We start from the raw sequence: 27,793 nt of genomic DNA, 5'->3' as shown, positions 1-27,793 counted from the left end.
TCCATGGAAAGTACAATACCTTACAGTGTATACAGTGTATATAAGTATGACTAGGTCATTGAATCAGTGTCTGTTGTGAGTCTCAAGTAAGTTGCCTGCAATGATATTTAAGGTCCAGCAGGTGTCAGTATGGAGCAAAACTGTGTCGACACAGTGTCGATGCAGTTTGGGGAATGTGCTGAAACGCTTCACGAGGCCTCATCTACCCATCAGTAGGTAACAGTACTGACCTTTCCTGGTTGCTTCTTTTCTGGAACAAAAGAATACAAGCAGCTCAATCACCTGCTTATGAGCTCCTGGAGCAAACCAATGTGCCAGGCTAGGGGAGTGGGGTTAAGGTGTTTTCATGTATATAGAAGTGGTTGAAGTTATAATGTTATTGAGTAATGTATAGGAGTTGTTACAAATCTGAATATGTCGATCATATGTTATATTGTGGTTGATGTTTGCTCATGTGGAGGTTTATGTTTTCATTTCTTATGCTGACCCCCAGACTTGGGCTATTCCAGATGCTCACCTGAGACAGGACGAGTATAAAAGGAAGCCAATTGCTTGCAGATAGGTTGGATTTGTTACTGTGTGTTGATGTGTAAACATGTATTCTCTTTAATAAAGTCCTCCAGTTGATGGATGCATTTTATTCCAGTCTCGTGCCATTTTATTGTAGGTGACCCATGACTGCCAGCTAAAATTGACACTCCTGGACTAAAAGGAATGTAGATAAAGTGCAGTTATTATGGCTAGTAAACCCATTTGTATGTATTTTTGTATGTATGTATGTAATCAAGATGCAAAAGACATCTGTCCATTCTCAGTCTATTGTTGCCATTTATCCAAGTCCAGGTTGTAGGGACAGTGGTGTAAACAGTGATGCCAAGATGTACCTCTCTCCAGCCAACTTAGAATAGAATAGAATAGAATAGAATAGAATAGAATGCCTTTATTGTCACTATACAGTTGTACAGTGAGATACAGAGCATCTCCTACTCAGTGTAAACATGCTGGGGGGGTACAGTTCTGCAGCGCTATGTACATATGGACAGTATTAACATAGGGAAAAACATATATATATATATATATATATATATATATATATATATATATATATATATAGAATGTACAATATACAAGCCGTAAGTAATATGTAATAAATTGTGTTATGTATATACAGTTGAGTTATTGCACGTGGAATTGGTATAAATTCCACTCTATCTGCTTTGGTGCAGCTGCCGTACCATACCGTGATGCAGTAGGTTAGCAGGCTCTCAATGGACGAGCGGTAGAAGGTCAGCAGCAGGTTGGAGTTCAGCTTGTACTTCCTGAGGACTCTCAGGAAGTGCAGCTGCTGTTGGGCCTTCTTGACGACCGCTGAGATGTTTCCTGTCCAGGAGATGTCAGCAGAGATGAGGACACCAAGGAACCGGAAAGTGTGGACCCTCTCCACACACTCCCCGTCAACTTCTTCAGTGATTTGATGAGGACACCAAGGCACCAAGCCAGTCAAGGGAAATAATATCTTCAGTGTGTTGTGAGTCTGCGCCTCGATCTCCTAATGCCTGAAACATCTAACCTCCAGCCAAGGCTAGACTCGTCACCCCAGCCCAGGCACCTTGTGGAGGAGGCTAATTTCTGATGGTGTATCGGTAGACCCATACATACACAGTTTGTGGCTAAAGGCGAATATATGATCCTTGACCATCCATACATCCATCCATACATCAATCAATCAGTCCAGCAATCGGTCTAATGTGGAAAAGTCAAAGAAGATGGATAGATGGACTTTAATACCATGTATTTCCCCATTGCCACAGAAAAAGTTTTTTTTTGTTTGTTTGTTTTTTTATTGTTGAGCGGTTATGCTCTGTGGATCCTCCTCTTTGAACATCAGTCAATAGATGAAATTATGACAAAATGAAGTAATTTTATGTATTGAAATTCTGCTTTTAGCAAAACCTTTGTCCAAAAACGAACTTTTCTTTCTGTCTTGTCTGTACACTCTAAAAAGTAATTAATGTGACCTTTAGTCATTACTTACATATATATGTTGTTGTGAAATAAAAAATCAAGTTCATAAATACTGTTAGACTTCCTAATTAAAATTTTTATTTTATTGAGTTCGGGTGACACATAAATTATGCCTCTTTACTCAATATATAATCGTGATTTGTCTGAATTTAAAATCTTCTTTTAATCAAAAAACAATATAATTTTAAGTTCTGTCAATGTAAAATACAACTTGATGACGTGTAAACAGCTCACAGTTCCCTTCTTCTACTCAAGCGGACATATTCAACAGCACGTGTTCAAGTTTTATCAAGAGCTGTGTTCGTCGCGAACGGTGAGTAATTTTATGCGAAATTACACATATTTGCAGTCGCTCTGGATTTTGTTAGTTTACTTTAAAACAACGACGTAACATACATAACATACATCTTAGCTTGCCCCCGCGTTTGTGTGTTTTAATATACACACAGCAGCTAATTCCACGATAGCATAAATTGTTGGGCTCTTTTTGGAAAATTTAAAACTGACGTTATAATGTCAGTGTTAAATTTTAACACTGATGTTATAACGTCAGTGTTAAATTTTAGAGTATACTCTAATGCAGACCACTGTAATTGTCTTATAATTTTTAAAAGATAGCGGACGTTGTTAGCCCCGGCGCAAACTACTATGCTAACGTAGCTAGCCAAGCTAAGTTGTGTTCACTGTGATTTTATTTTTGAAATGTGAAATTTATTTTTTGAAGGGAAGCATTTTATGTTAGTAATTGTTAAGAAACGCTTCTAAATTTTCGTAACGTTACGGGGTGAAGTTGAACCCCATTGGCTTCTGCGCAGGAAGTGCCGTCGCTATTAGTCCGGTGTGTCTGTTGACCGCTAAGAGCGGTTCTTCACCGGCTGCTCGGCCTATTTTCACAGGTAAAAGACCAGACTAAAGTGCACTGTGCCGCATATGGTAGGGTAGTTAGCTGTCCCTAATTTTTGGGGACTTTCCGTGTTTTGTAGAGACGTAGAGGCGACGTGCATTGGCACTGGCTGTAACATTGATATGCCTCAATAAAGTTTGAAAGTAAGAAAAAAATCAATAGCGGGCCACCATCTTGGTTGGGTCCCCATTCGCCGCCAGTGCATTTTTTTTCTACTGAGGAATGTATTCACCCATGGTAAATAAGGAAAATGTTTAAATATTTTTCCAAACAGATAAGGCAAGAAAGGTCAATAATCCCACATATGGTTTCAGTAGTATGCCAGTTTTTGCAACACTAGGGTGCACAAAAATGACCATAGCTGCTGACTCAGCACTGATTCTAATTTGGTTTTGGAGAATGAAATGAAAACAGATCAAGTGGGATTATTGACATTGTAGCTTGTGTATAAAAAGTTTGGGGTTTTTTTCGTATTTACTGTCAGAAATGATTCTGTCCTGTCATGCCACACCTTATGTTTGCTTTTGTTGATAAAAAAAAAAAAAAATGTATGTATGCATGTATGTATGCATGTATGTATGTATGTATGTATGTATGCATGTATGTATGTAGTTTTGTCTTTTTGAGTTAACATATTCCTCAGTAGAAATACATGCACTGGGGGCGAGTGGAGACCCCTCCAAGATCGCGGTCGGTGGGGATACACGCTCCAACAGACTGGCCCAGTCCATGTCACCTCTATGTATATTTGATCTATGGAAAGCCACGTTAGGCTTTCCAGTACCCAGTGTATTCAGGTTTATGTAGTTTTGAATGTTTGGTTCTAGCTTACACAGCTTTGACAGGTGAAACTGATTCACTGTATTGAAGACTCACAGGTGAAGTTGAAAATACCATCTTTTGTATTTTTGTGCAGGCACAACTTTCTGGTGTTATACACTGTCCTGGCGTTGCAGATCTAGGGGTTCCAGTTAAGACGTGGTCAGCCTTCTAAAGAAAGTGGGAATCTCACCAAAATATTCAGTTACTTTGCTGTGTTTCTTGCCAGGACAAAGGCTCAAACCATCATCTTCTCCTGGTATCGAATACCAAGGGACCTTCTGAAGTAAGCTTTAACAAGTAAGCTTGAATTGAGTAATTCAGAATCATGAAGTATGGATTGGCCTTGCAAAATCTGTAAATTTGCAACCTCCACTAAGGAAGAGCTGATGAAACATTATAGGTTACGCCATATCCCCAGTGTACAGCCTCTGCCATGTCCTTACCTAGATTGTTTTTGTTCATTTAAGTCATGGGGTAGCCTAAAATCACACATATCAAGGAAACACTCAACTCACTCAACAGTGAGAACCTCTGAAATACTCAGTTTCTGTTGCCAGTTCTGTAATGTGGGCACATTTTCCACTGAAAAAGAGTATTTTGAACACCTTCGTCAACATTTGAAAAAGCAAGAAACTGTGTCCTGTGTTTTCAAAAATTGTAATTTCAAAACTAACATTTATGGAACATTTGCGTCACATAAACATCGCAAGCACACTCCCCACTCTTTAGATGAGTTTAAAGAAGACGTTTTAAAGAGGTTTGAAAAGCCTTTACAAACAGATCAGTGCAGCGATGTAGTTAATCAGGAGGGTGAACAATCTGACATTGAGGAGTTTAGAGATGATGATGTGAATGTACTGCCAAAGTTGATTGAAAGAAGCTTGGCTCATTTGATGTTGAAATTAGAGAGTTCATTTCATGTTCCCAACCAATGCATTGATGAGCTTGTAGAGTCATTGCATTTTATTTGTCATTCAGCTTCCGCTCCCATCATGAAAGACATTTTACAGTCCTGCTTGAAGAGACACAACTGTGAAGTTGATGAAGCCATTGTGTCTGAAATGGTGAACAACATATGTGTTGCTAACCCTGTTAGCGCTGCCCTTTGTGATGGTGGTCCTCTCTCTTCTGCCTTCAAAAGAAGAAAGTATTTTAATGAACACTTTTCTGTCGTGGAGCCGATTGAGTATATTCTTACTGGAGAGAGTAGCTTCCAGTATGTTCCCATTCTAAAGTCTTTACTTCAGGTTCTTAGCAGGAAAGATATACTAGACCTGATCTTGAGTGAAGCAGAGGTGCAGAGAACTGTGTACAACTCATTTCATGACGGCACCTTTTACAAAACCAACGAGTTGTTCTCAAAAAATGACCTTACAATTGCGCTAAATCTCTATGTGGATGACTTTGAGATTTGCAATCCTCTCGGTACATCCAGGAAAAAACACAAAATCACATCTGTATATTGGGTGTTAGCTGATGTCCCTTCATTGCTCAGATCTGAGCTAAACTCAATCTTCTTAGCAATTCTTTGCAAGGCTGAGGATGTAAAGAGATTTGGTTACAGCGCTGTGTTAGAGCCACTGCTCAAAGATCTTGTGGTCTTAGAGGAGGAAGGACTGTATGTTCCATCACTGGGTAGAAGAGTCAAAGGCACAGTGTTTAGTGTAGTTGCAGACAACCTTGGTGCCCATTCTATGGGGGGATTTGTTGAGAGCTTTTCCAGTTCATATGTCTGTAGGTTTTGTCTTGGTGAAAAGTCACAATTTCAAGATGGTGAAGTGAGAAATAAGGCATTCCCACCCAGAACAGCGGAACAACACACACTGCATGTCCAGGCTTTACAGGAAAATAACAGTTTGATGCATGTTTATGGAGTGAAGAGACAGTGTGCACTGACGGCAAAACTTAAATATTTTCATGTTTTGTCTGGATATCCACCTGATGTGTTGCATGATCTCTTTGAAGGTGTAGTGCCCCTAGAAATAGCACTGTGCCTAAGACTATTCATTCACAACAAATACTTCACTCTTGAAGAGCTGAACAAATGCATCAAAGAGTTCCCCTATAAATGGTCGGACAAAACCAATGCACCACAGCTTGTTCCTGTGAACTTTGCCCAACGGAAAAGTGTGGGGGGCAATGCCCACGAGAACTGGGCTTTGCTTCGTCTCTTGCCACTCATGGTTGGATCAAAAATCCCTGAGGCTGACCCAGCATGGGAATTGCTTCTTGTGCTTCGAGACATTGTTGAGCTTGTTGTGAATCAAGTGCACACAGAGGAGACCATTTGCTTCCTGGACAGTAAGATATCTGAGCATAAACACAGGTTTCTCATGGTTTTTCCAGAGCAACGCCTCATTCCAAAACACCATTTCCTAGAACATTATCCAGAACTTATCAGGGCTTATGGTCCTCTGGTGTCACTGTGGACAATGCGGTTTGAGGCAAAGCACAGCTTTTTCAAGCGTGTTGTCAGACATACTCGTAGTTTTAGAAATATTCTGCTGTCACTGGCCATGAAGCATCAGTTGTTGCTTGCTTATAACCAACATGATTCCAGAGCTGTCAGACCATTACTACAGGCTACAACACTGTCTACAATGGATGTTAGTGTGCTGCGAGAGGATATCCAAGAAGCACTGCAGGCTAAGTTTCCTGGTGAGACATGTGTCCAGATAGCCAAAAGTGTGTGTTACAGAGGCACCAAGTACACTAGTGGAATGATCCTGGCTTATGGTTCCACTGGTGGTCTACCAGATTTTGGGGAGTTGATCCAGATTGTGGTTTTGAAAGGCAATGTGGGATTCATAGTGAAAGGTGTAACTGCTTGGTCAATTGAACATCTGAGGAGCTATGTGCTTGAGAAAACTGGTACAGTGAAAGTCATAGAGGCAGCTGAGTTATCAGACACGGTCCCCTTGATTTCTTACATTTGTGGCGGAACAACCATTATGACTCTTAAGTGCAGCATTTATGTTCCATAAATGATTTCCATACTTTGTGTGGAGATTTTCAGCTGAAAAAAGACAAACCCAAATCTCAGTCTTTCTACTATTTTCAGAGATGGCATATAGTTAATTGGCTCCTAGTTTCCATACATGGAGATCAAATTTTATTATATTATGCACTATTTCGCTGTTACTAAGAATTACAGAAACATGTCAAAAATTTGGTCTACAGGTTACCTAATGTCACAACCGTCTCAACTTCGAGTGATCCTTGCAGATCATGATGTCCGTAAAGTTGTACTACCATCTGGAATCCCAGAAACGGTGGATGACCTTTATTCAGCCATCCGTGATACCTTTTCCATTACAAGAGACTTCTGTCTTCACTATAAAGATGCTGATTTTGGTGATGAGTTTTTTACCCTTGTTTCGACAACTGACCTTAAGGACAAGGACACAATCAAGATTGTGTTTCTCCAGGACCAGGAGCCTACAATAACCTTGACCTTAAGTGATGTGACCAACGTGACTGATAATCCATCTGAGGAGGACTCTGTTGACACCTCATCTGTGTCAACTAATGACACTCTGATTCTTTCCACATCTGAAGATAGTCCAGGGCACCGTTACCAGCGCTGGCCTGTTCAATTTCAGATTCCCAGGTTTTCTGACCTCACAGAGATCCAAATTCGGTCAGCCAACGAGCGCTTCCAAAAAGATGGGACTCTTCTCCCTACAAAAGATTTAATTCCACTGCTTCCTGACATACTTAGAAAACTAGCAGAAGCTATTTATAAGTATACTGCTTATCCATCCAGTCTGCAGATCAGTGAGGTTGCAGAGGCCCTGACTCTAAAGCATCCCTGCCTGAAAGAACCAGGGTCCTTCAATGGATGCTATGGGTGGGCGCAGCGTCTAAAGTACAAGATGAACAATTTCAGAAGCAAGCTTAGAGGTCTCGGCTGCCCTGAAGTTGAAGTAAACTCACTTAAGAGGAAAATGACATGTGACCAATACCCGGCAAAGAATGTCAAAAAACCAAAGAAGGCTGAGGTGAACTACCTACCCCCTCATGCTCAAGGTGAAACTAGTGAAAGTTTGGAAAAAGAGAGAATCGAGCTACTGAGTGAAGTGATGAAAAGGGACAACTCCAGAATGGTAGCTCAGAAAATGGACAAGACGTTCAGCCTTCGTCGGGAGGAAATAGTGAAAGAGGCCCCTGCCATCAGTGACTTCATGAAGCGCTGGCCTGCTCTTTTTAGCGAAGTACAGGTGAGAGAAAATGTTTATTAAACCAGTGTTTTTGTGTTGGGGATTGATGAAATTACAACTAGAAGTCAGATAAATAAAAAATTTAGAAATGCATATATTTACACCTAATACATTTAAATGTTTACAAATGCACATTTGGATTTGGAATTATTTATGCTTATGTCTCTTGTTGTATTTTATTCTGGTGTGCCCTGCAGATATGTGAAGAATTTAAGAGGATAACAACAGTCAGCCTTGAATCAACCTTTCTGGCCAGGCTTGACCAATGCACCCCAAAACTGATGGCCTTGACCCTGTCAAAAGGAGGAGCTGCAGGTCTGAGGATGAGGCAGATTAAGGACATGCTTCTGCAGGTATAATGAATAACTTTATGAATAGACCTTTATTTGCATCTGCCTTACTTTTTTCATGTGGGTGGCTGTAGCTCAGGTGGCAGAGCAGGTCAGCCACTAATCAGAAGGTCGGTGGTTCGATCCCAGGCTGCATCCTGGCTGCATGCCAAATATCCTTGGGCAAGATACTAACCCCGTGTTTGCCTACTGGTGGTGGTCAGAGGGCCCGGTGGCGCCTGTGTCCGGCAGCCTCGCCTCTGTCAGTGCGCCCCAGGGCAGCTGTGGCTACAATGTAGCTTGCTATCGCCAGTGTGTGAATGTGTGTGTGAATGGGTGAATGACTGAATGTAGTGTAAAGCGCTTTGGGGTCCTATGGACTAGAAAAGCGCTATACAAATGCAGGCCATTTACCATTTACCATCTCAAATGTTGATATGGCTGCTTTGAAGAAGGTCCATTGTATACTAACACTATTTTTTTCCAAAATTGTTCATATTTTGGTTACACTTGCATCTAGGGCAGGGCAAAAGAAGAAAATATGTCGTCTGTACAATATACACTTTTTATTATTTTAAAATAAAGCTCTATGATTTACATAAAGTGTTTCACACGCGCAAGAACGTTAACAATACATAACATGGAGGAAGACTGTATCTGTGCCAGTTACATTGTAATTGAATGAATGGATATTTATTGTTATTATACAAGTTCAGAGCACAAGTACAACAAAATGTATCTTTATTTTAGTGTTTTTACTTATGAAGAAGGAATGTCCAGGTTACAAGCGCAGCGTTTCTCAGGTCTCCGCAGAGTGAGACAGCCATGCCCCCACTGTGTGCGGAGTAAGCAGGTCCCAAACAATAAGAAACTCAGGAGAATAGCCAGATCACCTTTTCCACCTTATTCCAAATGAACTTTTTTATTATTTAATTTAAAAAAATGCTATATCATTATGGATATAATTTTCAGTATATGAAGTAAGCTACTTACATCTGATTTTTTTTTAACACATCTATTTTTTTCTATCAATCAGGACAACACAGTTGAAAAGCGCAGAGAAATTGCTATTCGCTGCCTCATAGTCTATCTTGGAGAGAAGGAGGAGGATCTTTTCAAACAATACAGCGTAAGTACTTGAGTTGGTTTTTAATTTTTTGTTTAGTTTTGAATGCATGTCTCTGTAGGGTCTTTGTGTTTTGTTCATTGGATTTTCTGTTCAGGGTTGAGTATTTAAGTCATTCAGTGCCATAGACGTCTTTAGACGTCAAAATGAATCCGAACGCTCAGTGCCATAGACGCCTCTTGAGCTTTTTATTGAATTGAGAAGGTGGTGGAGTTGATTACATGGATAAAATCCCACCAGCGTGACAGTCGGCTCTACTGAGAACGAGTATTGTGGCACGATTTTTGATCCAGCTCGTCATTTCGAGCTTGAGGTGTCTGCAGCCTGACGTCATGGTTTTTATAGCAATTCCAGTGAACATGAACCGGATTTATCTGACCAGTATCTCCTGTTAGAAACTTCTGAAGGCGTGAGGTTCTGGGGGCGATCCGTCTCTGGGCCGGGGCCCTGGCCGGGCCTTGGGTCCTGGTTTGTGTGTTGCCGGGGTTGTGGGCGGGTGGGTGCATGGGGGCCCATCCCTGGCGCAGGGTGCCGCCGGTGTGTCGAGCCGCCTGTGGGGCTCTTCAACCGGTGGGGGAGATTGCCACACCTTGCAGGAGCTTTCCTCCACTCAGGAACTCTCTGCAGGAGGGGGAGATACAGGAGAGGTGGAGGAAGATCTCAGCCTGGGCGTCTATTGTCTCATGTAGTCTGGAAGATGAGTGGATGGTGGGGTGGGTGCAGTTTTCTCTGTGATGGGGTTGGGTGGACTGTCCCGGGCTCTGTGGGGCCGGGGGGCGCTGCTGCGCTGGGCCCCGGTCTGGATGGGCCTGGGCCCCCTTTCCCTGGCGGGTCGCGGAGTATGGGGGTGCCTACTGGGGTCAGCGGGGGAGCTGGCCCCAGGGAGGGGTCACCTGCCCCTCCCTTCCTTCCCTCCCCATCTCCGGCTGCCTCCCTCTTCCCGCTCCACCACAACCACCCACACATGCAGGGCCTCGGAGTAGGGGTATGTCACTAGGGTGCAGAGGAGGCTACCCCCCCCCCCCTGTCCCCTTCTGGCTACCTCTGCCTCAATTTTATCCCACAACTTAGACATTCACATTACTCACACCCTCATTACACATACATATAGGATCTTGGGGGTGGGCACGATACACGGAGTCCAAGTTATCATCAGGGTGTACACCTCACCCCTGGCGTCGTTGCCCACCTCTCAATGTTAAATACACGTAGACATTGAGGGCTAACAGGAGGGACTATGCGCTTACCTGCTGCTCTCTGGCAGGTAGCTCCATGCCCTCCTGGGTTTTAATTGCACCTTAGAACACACATGCATCAACGCTACAATGAGCGGGTGGAGGGAGGTTTGGAGTCTTCTCTCACCCCCATTCTCTGCGGCCTGCTGGAGCGGGGGGGCTAGGAGGAGTTGGCCGTCCGACTGCGGTCTGGGGTGTGGGGCCTCCCTGCTGCTGCGGAGTCGGGGCGGTCTGCCTCTCCCCACCGCAGGGAAAAGGGTAACACCACCTGGGTCTGGGTGCAGTTCCCCCCTCCAGGGGCAGGGGTACCTAGACCCGGTTTGTAGAGTACGCTTGGGGAGTGTGATCGTGTGTACAGCATCTCTTTATGTCTGTCTCCACGTCGATTGAGTGTGAAGTGCACATGAGGGTGGGAATGGATGTTTGTGTCTGTGTGTGCCTGTATGTTTGTGTCTATATGTCAGGTTGGGTATCAGACGCCACCTCTCTGGGGACATCTCGGGCCCTCCAAGGTTTGGAGGCCTATCTCCACCCACCACCACTTCCCCTGCCGGTGGCGGACTCCCTCAGGTGTCGGTGCGTTGGTGGTTCTTTGTATCTGGGGGTGGGCGTCCGGGTACACACCGGCTCACTTGTTGGCGGCTGCTTATCGGGGCCTGGAGCCTGGGGCTCACTCGGGCCACTTCGGAGGTGGGGTGGGGAAGAGAGACTCATTTTTGTCATGGTGGTTTCAGAATTCACATAGTCATAGAACAAAATATTCTGTGAGCCTTCAAAATCAGCGAAAATGCTAAATATCTCTGGCACTGAGGGGGGTATGAAATCTGAGAGTGGCTGGCACTGAATGAGTTAAGGGACATTCCAACCCTAAGTGAAGATATGTCTATTGCCATGTATAAGTGAGAAAAAAGCATTTCAGAATTACAATCCAAAGATGTTTATTGCCATTGTCATTGAACATAATTTGCTGAATAGAAACCTGTTTCCGTGATAAGGTGCAACATAAACACACAGGATAAAAAATTTTGTAGCCAGCGCAGTCATTTTCCTGATCTGGCAGCAGCTTTAGCAGAGCATAAACAATGGAAGTGAATGGCAGGTACTAGCATTTTGTGTGCAAAAGTGATTAAAATCACTCAATAATGATACCAAGTATTCCTGGGGAGCTCAACAATCATGCTGACTGCAAATGAAAAGTATGAATTGACATGAAGGATTTTCAGGAGCCGATTTAGACTTGGGACTACATTACGACAGAGCACTGCTGTAAGCCTCCACATGGTTATAACACAGCAGTTGAAGCCACTGCCGACCAGTGTCTATAAACCAACATGCTATTTGTGCAATATTTCTTCAACAAATCAAAGACCCATCCATTGTTACTGCAGCTTACTATGCTTGTATAGTAGTGGCTGTGTGTGTTTGTTTATGGAAGCTGGAGGCTTTTTCAACTGTTGCGTTATATCCATTCACCATGCAGTGGATGTTTACAGCAGTGTTTGTCGTAACTGCAATGTAGTCTCAAGTCTAAATCAGCTTCTGCAAATCTTCTGTGTTACTTTTGCACTTTTCATTTGCCGTGAACATGATTACTGAGCTCCCAAGAAATATTTGTTTTCATTACTGAGTCATTTTAATCACTTTTGCACACAACATGCTAGCACCTGCTATTCACTTACATTGTTTATGCTCTGCTAAAGCAAATGGATTGCTTCCGGATCAGGAGAATTAGTGTGCTGTTTACAAAAGGCATGTTTCTCACTTTCTAACTGTGACAATATGGCAATAGATAAAATTTCACTTAGAAGTGGAATAACCCTTAAAAATGATTTATTAGATTTTCTTTTCAAAGTGGAAAAACAAAACTGTGAAAAACAAGACATTTTTTATTTTAAACGTGGATTATGGTTTAATTTAGCTTTTAAAACTTACAGAATGACAAAGTAAAATCACTGAAAAACACAAAAGACAACCTGTTTTAGCTTATTGTCCTACCTATAGTGGTTCATTCCCTTATGCACGTCATCCTGAAGTGCTTGAGCTATGTATTTTATACATCCTAACATTTAATTTCTCCTACAAGGATGAGGAGGAGCTCAACGCAGACCTTGCAATGCAAATCATGAAGATTGCTATCATTGGTGATGGGCCTGCAACCATCATCGTTGAGGGATCCAAGATCCTGGAGAGGATTGATGTTGCCAGATCCTGTGCTTTGATGATGGGAGTAATCTACGCTCTGAACCTTACCTATCCCAAGCAGCTGAAATTTACCTTTGAGGTATTTCAAAAACTATGCCTTGAGCTTGATGGACAAAAAGCCAGCTCTAAAGTAATGAATCTTAAGTTTGGTATTTTCTAGAGCAGACTTGATAGACCATTCGTGAGTGAGTTTCACAAATCCTTATTCCTGCATTTCTGGCACTACTTGAATGTGTTTTACTAAATTTTAAAGCGCTGTTCTTAAGTCTTCTGAGTTAATGTTTTGCCGTGTCTTAAATGCTGTTATTTGCACATTTTTAAGGAATGCGTTTAATTTCTCCCATGACCTGTGTTCTGAGGGTACTGGTGTGTTTTAAAGTTTGTGTAATGCCCTCTTTAGCTGGCCTTAATCTTGAGGGTGAAAAGTCAAATATAGAAGAGAATCAAGAATACTTTGTAAGAGTGCTGACAAAGTTGAATGAAAGAAGCTTTGATCATTTTATGTTTAAATTAGTGCATTTAATGTATAGCAGCCTGTCATCTTTTGTTTTGATTCACTGTCACATGTTAAAGTAAAAAAAAAAAAAAGAGGATTCAAGTAGTAGGTTGTATTACAATTTCAATAAACAGTTCCTTAAGTTTCAGCGGGCAATTTGTGTTCTAGGAAACTGAAGCCCACAAATCTTGCACTTCGCACACACGTTAAAGAATTGTGATGTTTGTTATTGTAATTAAATGGGTCTAACTCATTGGAATACATCTGTCTGAATTTCTATTCTTTCTAAGCACCAGGTACGAGTCCCTTAGCTGATGTCCAGGTATTTGGCATCACATCTGCCGCATTCAAACAAATACACACAACATCCATTTCTTTTTCTGAAGGTCATGACACAAGAGCACACACAGCGCATGTTAAGGCTGACCTTCGTTTGGGGAAAAAAGTGATCGACAAGTTTCTAAGGTCTTAGAACCTTGACTTCTTTGTGGGCAGGCACCACCATGCATGAGCCTGCCCACGCGGTAGTCATGGTTATAAGACACAGCTTTTGATCAAGGTTGTATTTTGGAGCGACTTAGCCTGCTGGGAAACAGGTAAATGCCCTTATAGAATCTCCTGTAGGACCAAAACATTACTACACTGTAACCAAAATATCATATTTGACCAATATAAATACTATTTATGCCGACAGTTAAGTTCATTTTAATTATAAATGTGTTTTATTTTGTTCAAAAAGTTACTTCACCATACATAAATATAATCTTGGATCAACTTAAATTCCTGTGTATTTGTTGACAATTATTAAGTTCATGTTACTCAGAATGTGTTTTTTTTTGTGGCCAAAAAGTAACTTCACTATACATAAAATTCACGTTGGATGAACTTAAATTTTTGTGTTCTAGTCGAAAATTATTAAGTTAATTTTACTTAAGAATGTTTTTAATTGTGGCCAAAAAGTAACTTCACTATACATAAAATTCACGTTGGATCAACTTAAATTTTTGTGTTCTAGTCGAAAATTATTAAGTTAATTTTACTTAAGAATGTTTTTAATTGTGGCCAAAAAAGCTACTTCACCATACTCAAAAATATTGCTTTGAATTAATGCTATTCTGCCAGAAGTTGGCTTAACTCAAAAATTCTAGTGGAAAACGTTAACATGTTTTTTTTATTTGAACCAATGTTTTATTTATTAGAGTGTATCATTAAAATGTTAAACATTGAAATGTGTGAGTAGACCCATGAACATGTGACCAGTTTCATTCAAAGGCATCCAGCTATTATTCTTTTCTCAAACAACCAATATATGTTCATCCACCACTGTGTAGTCAAAGTAGGTACATATTTAGTTTTAAACTCAATAGGATTCACTCTAACTAAAGAGTTAAAGGTAATCAGCCAGAAATGCATATATCTAAATGCAGAAATGCATTTAGATATATGTGTGTGTGTGTGTGTGTGTGTGTGTGTGTGTGTGTGTGTGTGTGTGTGTGTGTGTGTGTGTGTGTTTATAAATTTGGACTTGGCTATTACATGATCTTCAGGTTTTGAGTACTTGTGATATGGCTTATTTTTTCAGTTCCCATTTGGTGTTGACACACGTTTTTAGGTTAATGTGTATTGCACTTGAATACACTGAAGAAGTCTTGGTGACCTAAAGAGTCCCTAATTTTTTATAGTAATACAGAGGTCATCCCAATTTTCTATTCAAGTATTAGGACATATCATTTATAACTGGATTTACTTTGTTACTTTGCCTTGTCCATTGTAGTTGCAGTATCTGACCACATGATGGGGCCGTGGTCAACATGATACAAAAAAGGTATGCATAAAGCTTCTGTGAGTTATTTTTAACTTTTTAATGTTTCACCTTAATTCAACTGTACAGAGACAGCCAAAAAGTTAGGAATACTGGTTATAGAATCCACAAAGTATTTTAAAAGGTGATCAAACTGTCATGCCTATGACAACATTTTTTTAATTGTCCAGAGTTTGGACTAGACGGACATATAATTAAGACTGATAACAGAACCAGCACTTGCAGATAAATATAAAATTCCCCAATGAGATGTAACACAGACAGATACTTGACTGAAAGCTTCAATTGCACAAAAGACCAAAAGAAAAGAGAAAACAAAACAAGAAAAACAGAAGAAAGAACAGTTTTGTAAGATCAGTGCTATAATAAAACAACCAGTCTGCACTTGTTCAAGACACAATGCCTAAAAGACAATGTAGCTTTTGTTGATTTGTAATTGTGATGTTTAGATTGGGTGCTACCAAGAAAGGAAAAATGTAACTGGAAAATGAAAGAAGTAGGAGACAGCATAACACAAACACTATTATACATTGGTTTGTGTTTTCATGGGAATTTTATGCTTCAATGTCAGCCCAGATGTCTTGATTTTCCTTAGCATAGAGAGATGGCTGATGTGAGTTACATTGCAGACATCACAACACTTGGAATCTGCAAATTTTAAAAAATAAATTCAGTAATTTCATTAAAAAAATTATTCAATGTCAATCTTTCAGAATCACTAATAACTCAATAATGCTTCATAGTGTGACATTATAAAGTTCTACCACACTGATATGCCTTTTGCTGAGATTCGATGGTATATAAATAAAACTTAGCTAAACTGAAGCAAATGTTCCTGTTATCCCTGGGATTACTTTGGGATTGACCTTTAAGATCTGCTCCAGTCATTACTTCAGCTCTCTGTACTTTCTCTTTATTAATTTTCTTGTGGCTCTTCTTCCACTGGGATTGCCACATCTACAGTGGGGCAAAAAAGTATTTAGTCAGCCACCGATTGTGCAAGTTCCCCCACTTAAAATGATGACAGAGGTCAGTAATTTGCACCAGAGGTACACTTCAACTGTGAGAGACAGAATGTGAAAAAAAAAAAAAAATCCATGAATTCACATGGTAGGATTTGTAAAGAATTTATTCGTAAATCAGGGTGGAAAATAAGTATTTGGTCAATAACAAAAATACAACTCAATACTTTGTAACATAACCTTTGTTGGCAATAACAGAGGTCAAACGTTTACTATAGGTCTTTACCAGGTTTGCACACTCAGTAGCTGGTATTTTGGCCCATTCCTCCATGCAGATCTTCTCGAGAGCAGTGATGTTTTGGGGCTGTCGCCGAGCAACACAGACTTTCAACTCCCGCCACAGATTTTCTATGGGGTTGAGGTCTGGAGACTGGCTAGGCCACTCCAGGACTTTCAAATGCTTCTTACGGAGCCACTCCTTTGTTGCCCGGGCGGTGTGTTTTGGATCATTGTCATGTTGGAAGACCCAGCCTCGTTTCATCTTCAAAGTTCTCACTGATGGAAGGAGGTTTTGGCTCAAAATCTCACGATACATGGCCCCATTCATTCTGTCCTTAACACGGATCAGTCGTCCTGTCCCCTTGGCAGAAAAACAGCCCCATAGCATGATGTTTCCACCCCCATGCTTCACAGTAGGTATGGTGTTCTTGGGATGCAACTCAGTATTCTTCTTCCTCCAAACACGACGAGTTGAGTTTATACCAAAAAGTTCTACTTTGGTTTCATCTGACCACATGACATTCTCCCAATCCTCTGCTGTATCATCCATGTGCTCTCTGGCAAACTTCAGACGGGCCTGGACATGCACTGGCTTCAGCAGCGGAACACGTCTGGCACTGCGGGATTTGATTCCCTGCCGTTGTAGTGTGTTACTGATGGTGACCTTTGTTACTTTGGTCCCAGCTCTCTGCAGGTCATTCACCAGGTCCCCCCGTGTGGTTCTGGGATCTTTGCTCACCGTTCTCATGATCATTTTGACCCCACGGGATGAGATCTTGCGTGGAGCCCCAGATCGAGGGAGATTATCAGTGGTCTTGTATGTCTTCCATTTTCTGATGATTGCTCCCACAGTTGATTTTTTCACACCAAGCTGCTTGCCTATTGTAGATTCACTCTTCCCAGTCTGGTGCAGGTCTACAATACTTTTCCTGGTGTCCTTCGAAAGCTCTTTGGTCTTGGCCATGGCGGAGTTTGGAGTCTGACTGTTTGAGGCTGTGGACAGGTGTCTTTTATACAGATGATGAGTTCAAACAGGTGCCATTCATACAGGTAACGAGTGGGGGACAGAAAAGCTTCTTACAGAAGACGTTACAGGTCTGTGAGAGCCAGAGATTTTCCTTGTTTGAGGTGACCAAATACTTATTTTCCACCCTGATTTACGTATAAATTCTTTACAAATCCTACCATGTGAATTCATGGATTTTTTTTTTCACATTCTGTCTCTCACAGTTGAAGTGTACCTCTGGTGCAAATTACTGACCTCTGTCATCATTTTAAGTGGGGGAACTTGCACAATCGGTGGCTGACTAAATACTTTTTTGCCCCACTGTATCACAACTGTGGTCTTCTGCTTTTTGTCAGCCACAACTGTGTCTGGTTGGTTAGGCAATAGCTGCTTGACTTATCTTAAAGTGGAAGTCCCACAGCACCTTAGCCCTGTTGTTCTCAGATACATTTGGTTGTATCTCCCATCGGGACTAGGCTGTCTTTTTGAAGCCACTGGTAGGATTTCATGATGTTAACCATTCGCTCTATCTGTCCATTGTAGATCACATGCAGGTGCTTGGTCGTCCATGACAGTTCTTCTTCCCATTCACCATCATGTCTTCTTGATTTATTTTCAGAATTTCTGTGTTTCATCCTGGATCGTGACACTTACTAATCCTCATCCTCCCTCTTTCAGTTCCTCATAGAGCCTCAGGGTACTGACTTTGATTGGAGACCTCCATGCATTATGACAACTTTTTGTGGTGTGATATTAATGGCATCTCCTCCTGTGGCCAGTGTGTCTTAACTTCTGGAGCCAGCTCGCGTCGTTCACGTCAAAGATCCGGCTCTAAGAGCCATTTCGTTCGCGACCGACACATCACTATTGCTCAGGTTGGTCAGCCTGGTCTTCAAGTCCTGGTATACTCCCCTTTCAGACAGGAGCTGGTTCTTTGGTTATTTCCAGTCTTAATTTTGAAATCAAATTTTGAATTAGTTTTAGTCATAATTCAAATATCTAAATTATTTTAGTCTAGTTTTAATTAATTATAGCAGACTAAATCTAAAGTTGTTTCATTAGACTAAAATAAAAAGTGTAAAAGTTTTTCGTGTTTTTTCCCACTGAGAGTTGCTCTACATGGTTCACAAACTCTTATTTTCTATGAAATTAATTTCAAAATGACTCCATATGTCTACATATGAACATACACACACCCACAATGGACAACTGTACCCTCAAACACACAATAATAACATGGACTGAACCACCACTCACAACCACTAGCACTTTATATAGCCTCTGTAGAAACTATCTACACCCTCACTTATCTTAACTGCACTACTGTATAGCTCTGTGTAAATAATCATTCTGTACATACGATAATTTTTAACCCTACAACTGTTTACAACTTGCATAGTTCCCATTTCTGTATAGCTGTATATCTCAGATTTCTGTAAAGTTATTTATTTCATATTCTGTAAAGTTTTTCATATTTATATCCTGTTCATAGCCTGTACATAGCTTGTACTCACTACAGCCTGTACATACTTATAGTTATAGAATATTCACAACATACTTCATACCGTGTACATTATAACATACCATAATAGACCCATTTCTGTAATATACTTACATATCTATACTATTGCTAATATATATTGTAATATATCTATATCACTAAAGCACTTCTGGATGGATGCAAACTGCATTTCGTTGCCCTGTACCTGTGCATGTGCAATGACAATAAAGTTGAATTCTATTCTATTCTATTCTACATATGAACCATGTTTTTAGTTATTTAAAGATGCTATGAAGTACATAGTCAAGGTGGTATCACACTGAAAGTGTCATTCATTCATTCACAAACACTGAAATGCAATGCATCTTTTTAAGCAATCATCCACTCAGGGATTTTATTGTGTTTGCACAAGTTAGACCAAAATAACTTATGAACTTAGAAATTATGTACCCAAACCAATGATAATAGTGTGCTGACATCTACCTCTTTGTGAACAACATCAAACACCAAACCTGTACTTTTGAAGTACACTTCTCATTTTACTAGGTTAGCACACCACACACTCCGTCATTTGCATCAAGGAGTTTATATAGGGGGAGAAAACTGATTGTTGTGGCAGGAAAGACACGTTAACTTTCAATGTGAAGCATTTATGTGCTTCTTATTGCAAAGATGGCTCTTACTTAAGCTGAGGGTGAGTGTTTATTACCGAAAGTGTGAAGTCTCCTCCACTGCTTAAAATCTGTACAGGTGTATGTGGAAAACTTGAATGTAAAATGGGTTGGGTCTGTCACACATGTATTTATTTATTTTTTTCAGATAGATAGATAGATAGATAGATAGATAGATAGATAGATAGATTGATTTTGAAGAGTCAAATTAAAATAGGTTCTTTGCTAAGTTGTCTGTTATGTGTAGACACAACAATGGTTTTCCTGTTTTATGCTTGAATGGAGGGAACAGAAGGGTATATAAGGCTGTAGCAGTTTAGCGAGGTAGTGTGGGGCAAGACAATTAAGGTATTTGAAAAAAAATGTTTAAATTAAGAAGAAATTAAGATTTTTGGCAGTATGTTGAGCAAGGCTAAAATGAAAGAAACATGCTCATATTTACATTTGCCAGTTAAGAGGTGTTTGGCAGCAATTTGTACCAACTGTAGATGAGTGATATAGGAATCACTAATCTCCATATAATGTACATTACAGAAATCGAGTGGTAGCAAAGATAACTGCCTCAAAGTGCTGCCCAGAAGGTATTGGCTTTATTTTGGCGAGCTGCCTAAACTGGAAAATGGTCAGTTTTACCACTGTTTTGATTTGACTGTCAAATTTGAGTTCAGCATCCACTTTAATCCTGAGGTTTGTGATAGTTGGCTTTATGCACTGAGCCAAGCAACACAAATATACAAAGGGGGTCTAAGTGGAATTGACAAACATCATCACTTTTGTCTTCTTTGTATTATAATTTAAAAAGTTGAGAGCCTCTGGGCCTTTATATCTTCACACACACTTGAGCATCAGTCTGGCAGAATATGCGAGAGAGAGAAAAGAGAGAAAAATCTGGTTATCATCTGCATAACAGTGAATGAAATACCATATGGCTCAGTTTTAGAAAAGGGAGTCTAAAACTAGGCCATATGGGACCCTGCAGAAAAAGGGAGTGCGGGAGGAATCAAAGTCACCAAGACTAACACAGAAAGCTCCATTCACCAAATAGGATCTGCACCACTCCTATGTGCTTGATGCTCCAAGCAACAGAGTAACATTACATGATCCACTTTGTCAGATGCTGCAGTCCAATGTAAGAGCAAACCAGTCACCAAAAACAGTGGCTAAAAATATGCTATTATGTGAAATGTGCAACATTCTGTAAAGTGATGTAATGTAAGGGGAAATTAATGGAAAGCATACTTTTTGCCCCCAAGTTAACAGTTTTTGTTCATTTGTTTTCCTCATCCTCTGCATCACTAAGTGTTTTAGCATTGAATTCAAGCGATTTCTGAGTTTTGGTGTATCCCATTCTTTAAGCAGCACTTTGTGACAGTGGAAAGGAAAAAAGGTCTTTGCAGAAGACAGAAACTTCCAACAGAAGAGACTCAGGGAGGGTGACGATCTGTACCCACGAGGTGGTGATAAGAGAGACAGGATAAAAATGTGTTTGGAAGATTTTTTAATTCAATTGGTATTTCAGGGTGTTCACTAAGCACTTTCTAAAACAACATCCTAATTGATGATGAAGCCATTTACTTGTCACTGGCAGTTGCCTGCAGCGATATTGGAACACTTCCAACCATACGTACAATATGCAAACATCACATTAGGCAGACAGTTCAGAACAGGTAGCGTCAAGAGAAAAAAATGAAATCTACAACAAAACAGGAGAATGGAGGAGAGAAAAAGAGAACTCTTCTCAGACTGAGTTCCTAGTAACACCATGAAAAATCATCACAAGCAACAGGGTAGGGTATGGGTTTTCCGGTGTGGACAGCAGCATGCTGTGGGTACTCCCAGCCTGTCCCATCACTTCGAGCAGCTAGCTTTGTGGGGTTTTGAACAGCTGTAACCGCTTTCTTCAATCTTCAATAAGCAATCATGGTTCCAAATAGGTATAAATCTTTTATGTCCTCAAGCGACAGTCGTACAAGGCAGACAACATGCCACTGCTCCCACCCATCCATCATGTATCCAGCAGGAAACATCCCTCCAGGACTATCGGGCTCTCCTGCACCCTGGCTTCTCGTTGAGAAAAGGGTGTCAATTGCATTGAGGGACCAGTTGATCAAACCCATTACTCTTTAGGTTTTAGAGAACAAGACTCTCTGAGGGTCAACATTAGACCACACTAGACAAGGACATAGAAGCCAAGCAGGAAAGATAAGGTGAGGTGATTTAGTTTAATGCATGACTGATGGTGCCAACCAGAGTGGTTATGGAAGAGAGAGTGAGTCTTTAGCTGGGAGCAGGGCTTTAAAAACATCCTCATACAACAGTAAATATAGTAACTATATTTCTCCCATGCTAATTTCATAGTGTAAATTATGATAGAGTGCTTTAAAAAACAAACAAACAAACAAAAAAGACCACAAAATGCAAAAGACTGCAGGCTTTAGATCATTCTTGAATTTAACTGGAACTATATTTATTTATTAAGGGTGTTGCTCACTAGTCCTTCTCTAAAGCAACATCCTGATTCAGATTCATGCATGTTGTTTTTTGTTTGTTTTCTTTTAATGGGCGTTAGTAGCACAAGTCTGTATCTGTAACAGTGGCTTTGAAAGCATGGTGAATTACAGTAAATACTATAACTATATTTCTCTCATGAAAACGCTCATCAAAAGATCCAATCTGTTGTTCTGAAAAGCAGTTTCACCCCTGTTCTTTTTTAGTACTCAGGCCTTCAGAGACTATGGTCTGTATTTATATAGCGCTTTACTAGTCCCTAAGGACCCCAAAGCGCTTTACATATCCAGTCATCCACCCATTCACACACTGGTGATGGCAAACTACATTGTAGCCACAGCCACCCTGGGGTGCACTGACAGAGGCGAGGCTGCCGGACACTGGCACCACCGGGCCCTCTGACCACCACCAGTAGGCAACGGGTGAAGTGTCTTGCCCAAGGACACAACAACCGAGACTGTCCAAGCCGGGTCTCGAAAGAGCAACCTTCCGATTACAAGGCGAACTCCCAACTCTTGAGCCACGATCGCCCACTACACCGGACTCAGTAGTCATTTCACAAAACCTTTATTCATCTTCAGTTATGCATGCATCTTCTAGAAGGGGAGATGTGCAAGGCCCTCTGCAGATCTTCACTGCTTTGTCTGTTTTAACCAGTTTTATAGAAGCGACTCCATCATAAAACCCACATGGTGTGTTGTACACTCTGTGTTTGTGTATGTATGCGCGAGCACGTGAGTGCCTGTGTGTGTACGTGAGTGAGTGTGTGTGTGGGTGTGTGTGCATCATAACAGTTAAAGCACTGTGTGTGTCTTTGTATATGTCACTTTCTGTTGGGCATAAAAGTCCATTTCCCCTCACCCAAGCTACACCAAATTACTTTAGAAAACATAGAAAACCGAGTTAACATATTACAAACACTGAGACCCCCACTCTGCATCCACTGGGTCATTGGCCTCTTGTTGTCTTACTTTTACAGCTTAAGCATGTGGAGAGTCTCCTGCAAACCTACTTCTAAGTAATGACAGTTATGAGCTTTATTACATTCAGGTACAAGTATCCCCCAACTGTAGCTTCCTGTCTCCTTTTATGACAGGATGACCCCCAGTATCCATAAATTCCTCTCCCTCTACACAATTACACACACTCAGGCCTATAGCTACACCAAACTGAAACACACAGACATTCACACATCCTTCCCTTTTCCTCTGATCTACAGCAGAACCCTCTCATCTAACAAATTTAACACATCATATTTTAATTATGTTTTCTTTTACTCACACTGTACAAGTGATGATGGCAGGGTGGAAATACATTTTTTTGCCTATATCTTCCCATTCAGGGTGTAAACTAGGGTAGTCTAGCCCCAGTTTCATTGGTTGAGCCTCCAACATTTACAATATAATATAGTCATTTTTCCAGAAAATAAATAATAATCAATTTGTCATTCTACCATTATAAAGAATTAGTGTTCAGTGTATGCTCGGCTTAAATTGACTTCCATGGGCTTGTTCTCAGCTGGCCTCAAGCAGGGTCAGCTTCATCATGTGAAAGTATTTGTGAAAGGATGCGGCACAGGTGTGGTGTCTCTGTGGTCTATTATTGTTAGGACTAGCCACAAACATAATGTGTTGTACACGTCAAGTGACATGTAGAGAGAAATCCACAATAGACAATGATTATTTGCTTTTGTTTATATATCCACTGCCTTGAGTACACATGAATGTTATAAAGTTTGCTTTGCTTATTCTGGAGAAAGGTCAGGTGAGCTGTCTCTGGAACAAACAAATTCATTGGATAAGGATGAGGGTGTTGTCAGGCAAATAAAAGCTTTGGATCATGTTTGAATTAGTCATTTATACTGATTTGAAGCTGCATAAAGTTCCTGAACGCAGGCAAACTGACACTGAGAAGGACAAACAAAAGGTATTTTCACAGAAGATTTCTTTATTTTATTATTAATTAATAATTAATAAGTATCTATGAAATATCAGTACAGTACATTATGAGCTGACTGCAAATGTAACATTTCCTAATATATTTTTCATATGTTATCATCAGATTTAATTTCTGCACCATGAAGATGCTGACTGTGTTTCTGCATGTGTGTGTCATGATGACTTTCACACACAGTCGATGTGAGTATTTAAAACACAGAAGTTCCTCTCTCACTTTTTCTACATTATCTATACATGCACACTGTATATATAGAATATACATGCAAAACATAACCAGAGAATGGAATATCTTAAATTTTGTCTTAAACCCATGTTTGTAAAAAAAAAAAAAAAGTGTCAAGGCTTTGCAAAACTGAATTAAACAATCGGAACTTTTTCTTTGTCTAAACATGAATGAGAATCATTGTACAGTAATTTCATATAATATCTAAGCCTATGTATAGATATACCATGACTATACTGTATATAAGGACATGCTGATCAATTTGAGTTTGATTTGTTTGCATTTTGCCAATATCGCTTCACTTCTGTGAGTAACTTGCATCACAAATTTTCTACTTCTTTTTAATCACTTTTGTTACTAATCACAAACAATATTTGTGTGTCAAATAAAATGTATTTTAAACTGTCTTTGCAGCTGTTCCAGAGGAAACAACTGTGCCAGGTGAATATAAAGGTTGTCTTTTAGTGGGAATATACTCTATTTTGATCCACTAGTAAATAATTAAAGCGATTAATCTACAATACTAACTGCAACCAAAAACATCAACTAATGCAGATGGAGACTGTTTGGGAATACTGCCATAACCTTCACTTGGAGTACATTACTTCTTTTCTCCTCCAAAAGTCAGGCATACAGAAAGTCTACACAGCAGACTCATTTTCATGTGTTCTTCTTTATCTACGATTTGTTTTTAAAAATATTGTACAATAATGTAATATGATACACATTATAAGCTTGTGTAATCATACATTTATTATACTGTACATAAAGACATGCTAAGTGACATAATTCTTAGTTTACATTTTGCTAATATCTCTTCACTTCTGTAATTTACCTGCATTTTGTATTTATTTTTAATGTTGTAAAACGTAGAAGGTAATCAATGACACCACAGCAATGATACACTGAAAAAAATATCTGTGGTTCAAACTGTCTTTGCAGCTCTTCCAGAGGAAACAACTGTGCCAGGTGAATCTAAAAGTTGTCTTTTAATGAGAATAATTTTTTATCCACTAGTAAATATTGAAAGTTTTTACCCCATGAAGTTAATTGCAACAAAACAACATTTTAACTCATGCAGATGGAGACAACTGGGGAACACCACCATCTCCACCATCTACAGAAGGTGGGTATACTTATTGGAGTATATGGATTTATTTTATTTTTTTTCCTTCTTTAAAATTCAATTTGAACATAAGGAAAATCTACACTGCAGACTCAGTTTCATGCTTTCTTCTTTATTTGTTATTTGTTTGCAGATGACTCATTTGGGGGCTGGCATCCATCTTGCCCAGATGGATGGAGTATGCACAGTCAACAGTGCCTCATCTTTGTTCCAGAAAACATGACCTGGGACGATGCTCAGGTAACAAGGATGACTTTTTTCCTATTAATAAATCTTACATTTTCTTGGTCACTCCATGCTGTTTATCTCCATCGTAGAATAACTGTCACTCTCATGGAGGACAGCTTGCATCTGTGTATGATGACTTTCAAGCTTATGAGATTCAAGCGGAGCTGAAGCGTGCTGGACATGATCATGGAGAATTTTGGGTTGGAGGCCATAATAGTCCAGGGGTAAATAGCATGATGTCTAAGATTTTGAGAAACAATTGAATTTTTTTATGAATATGAATTTATATAATATTTTATTTTGCTTTAACAGAATCCTTCTTGGTCCTGGAGTGATTATATTGGAATGTCTAATTTTGCTGACTTTTGTAATGGAGACACAGTCGAAGATGAGCACCACTGTTTGCAAATAACTTTTACTGGTAAGTCTGTCAAGTGTTTAAAAAAACAAAACAATCTTATTTGGATTCATTTATTTTGATTATCACTTCAAACTCATTACTACTCTATCAAGTGTTTTAAAAGTATGTATTAAAGTATATTTTTCTTTTCTTATTATTGCACTGAGCATTGTTTCTTATCCTAGAATATTTACAGTTTGTGTTCCCAGTGATGCATCATTAAATAATTGAGATTTTAGAAATAAAATAAAAAAATTACAGTCTTCTGAAGTTACACAAAGCTATCATGTTATGTTCAAAACTTCTATGTACTGGGTTATTAATATGTGGATTAATGTTGTCCACTCACTAAGATGTTAATTGTGCGGTACAAAAAATAACTGTAAGTATTGTGTACAAACATGGTGGGTGAAACAGATTAAAAAGACAGGGACATTTATATATAGGCACAGAACACTGAATTGAGTAACATAAATGGCTGTGAATCAGGAAGTAAAACAGCTAATCACTGTTTGTGTCAGTCTTCTTGACAAATACCCTTTAATGTAAATACCATTACCATTTACAAATACTGTAATTTCACAGTTAGTACTGAACAAACTAAAATTACACTTATTTGCTAAATATTGTCACCCCATGTTGGAAACCTTTTTAGTCTGAGTAGCACTGACTGAGTGTGATTTTTGTGTTTTATTTTGGTTTTCTTGCAGAGGAAAAGAGTGGATGCTTAGAGAGCATGGACTGTGAAACTGAGCTCCCGTCTATCTGTGGAAACATTATTATGTAATTGTGAATCAACTCTATAATGCATCAGTAAAAAGCACAAAGATCTGTGTTTTTCTTTCTCAGTGCTGTTTCTTTCTCTGTATTTCCACACCATCGCTATGATGCAAGCAATCAGGCATCATGTGCAATGAACTGGAGCTGAATTTTCTGTACGATTAAAAGAAAGCTTTCTGTAGACCTTTACTTTGTAGAGTGAACTGTATCTCATTCTTAAATTAAAACTGTTAGCATTGAAATTTGTCTGTGACTTATTCACCACTAACATTAGCAAATTGAATACAAAATGGGGTTTTTTAAAGTTTATGTCCAAATGCCCCAAAGGAGCTGTGCCTTCCATGGATAAGATGTTTATTCATGGTGACATAGAAACTGTCAATCATGTTCTTCTGACAGCCAGCAGGGTGGAGGCATGGCTACCAACCCTGCTGGTTACAGAGATGTTCCTCCAAACTGCAGCATGTCTGGGTTAAGATAAGGAAAGTCAATGGTAGACACCAGAATAGGCTGCAGTCTGACTAAAGTATTGTAACCCACGCCCCAACCACTCAGGGAGGAGTTGAATATGAGTGCAAATAACCATAACACACAGGAATTTCAGTTGACTGTGAGTTTAGTTATCAACAACCTCAAAAAGAAATTACAACGTTGGCCCTTTGCTAAATAAACTCACTGAAAACTCATTGCTCTTAATTATCTGAATTATCCATTTAAAACATATTTGGTTAGGTTGCAGCCTTGCCCTTCCGTTTGCTCCACAGATTTATAAAGCGGAGATGATTGTCAAGTCAGAGAACAGAGAGGGTAACACTTTATAACTTGACATGCAAATAAAGCACAAGTACCCTGTACTTACTTAAGGAGACACAAATTCTTCTGTAAATAACTTTAAGTATCGTAGCATAATGAAAGTCTGCCTATTCAACTCTCTCTATATATTACCTTTAAAAATTAATACAGTAATAAT

The 27,793-nt window shown here is 39.8% G+C and overlaps 2 protein-coding genes across 4 annotated transcripts; both read left to right on the top strand.

Moving 5' to 3' along the window:
* The first annotated feature begins 1,482 nt into the window (after positions 1 to 1,482).
* On the top strand, positions 1,483 to 13,620 carry LOC113030580 (uncharacterized). Of its 3 annotated transcripts, none has more exons than XM_080293142.1 (6): positions 1,483 to 2,338; positions 3,978 to 4,048; positions 6,932 to 7,971; positions 8,169 to 8,324; positions 9,337 to 9,429; positions 12,745 to 13,620. In XM_080293142.1, the coding sequence occupies exons 3-6, from the start codon at positions 6,940 to 6,942 to the stop codon at positions 13,021 to 13,023; spliced, it is 1,560 nt and encodes a 519-aa protein (XP_080149268.1). In that variant the 5' UTR covers positions 1,483 to 2,338; positions 3,978 to 4,048; positions 6,932 to 6,939; the 3' UTR covers positions 13,024 to 13,620. The 3 variants fall into 3 exon arrangements, with proteins under 3 accessions (XP_080149268.1, XP_026037951.2, XP_026037950.2); XM_026182166.2 differs by having other exon boundaries at positions 3,846 to 4,034; XM_026182165.2 differs by having other exon boundaries at positions 3,846 to 4,048.
* A 10,293-nt stretch (positions 13,621 to 23,913) lies between these two features.
* Positions 23,914 to 27,059, top strand: LOC113017882 (type-2 ice-structuring protein-like). Its single transcript, XM_026160992.2, has 9 exons — positions 23,914 to 24,034; positions 24,170 to 24,246; positions 24,704 to 24,730; positions 25,232 to 25,258; positions 25,371 to 25,415; positions 25,549 to 25,655; positions 25,733 to 25,867; positions 25,956 to 26,064; positions 26,754 to 27,059. Exons 2-9 carry the CDS (start codon positions 24,186 to 24,188, stop codon positions 26,828 to 26,830), a joined length of 588 nt encoding a protein of 195 aa, XP_026016777.2. The 5' UTR covers positions 23,914 to 24,034; positions 24,170 to 24,185; the 3' UTR covers positions 26,831 to 27,059.
* The last annotated feature ends 734 nt before the right edge of the window (positions 27,060 to 27,793 follow it).

This window comes from Astatotilapia calliptera, chromosome 3, assembly GCF_964374335.1.
Source record: "Astatotilapia calliptera chromosome 3, fAstCal68.1, whole genome shotgun sequence".
NCBI classification, from domain to species: domain Eukaryota; kingdom Metazoa; phylum Chordata; class Actinopteri; order Cichliformes; family Cichlidae; genus Astatotilapia; species Astatotilapia calliptera.
This window is presented reverse-complemented; position numbering and strand designations above follow the sequence as displayed.

Excerpts from the sequence above, each read along its gene's own strand:
- LOC113030580 (XM_080293142.1), top strand. The coding sequence starts at position 6,940 with ATGTCACAACCGTCTCAACTTCGAGTGATCCTTGCAGATCATGATGTC. Across the intron at positions 8,325-9,336 it reads TTAAGGACATGCTTCTGCAG|GACAACACAGTTGAAAAGCG; the intron begins GTATAATGAATA and ends TCTATCAATCAG. Across the intron at positions 9,430-12,744 it reads ATCTTTTCAAACAATACAGC|GATGAGGAGGAGCTCAACGC; the intron begins GTAAGTACTTGA and ends TTCTCCTACAAG.
- LOC113017882 (XM_026160992.2), top strand. The coding sequence starts at position 24,186 with ATGAAGATGCTGACTGTGTTTCTGCATGTGTGTGTCATGATGACTTTC. Across the intron at positions 25,259-25,370 it reads AGAGGAAACAACTGTGCCAG|ATGGAGACAACTGGGGAACA; the intron begins GTGAATCTAAAA and ends TAACTCATGCAG. Across the intron at positions 25,656-25,732 it reads TGACCTGGGACGATGCTCAG|AATAACTGTCACTCTCATGG; the intron begins GTAACAAGGATG and ends TCTCCATCGTAG.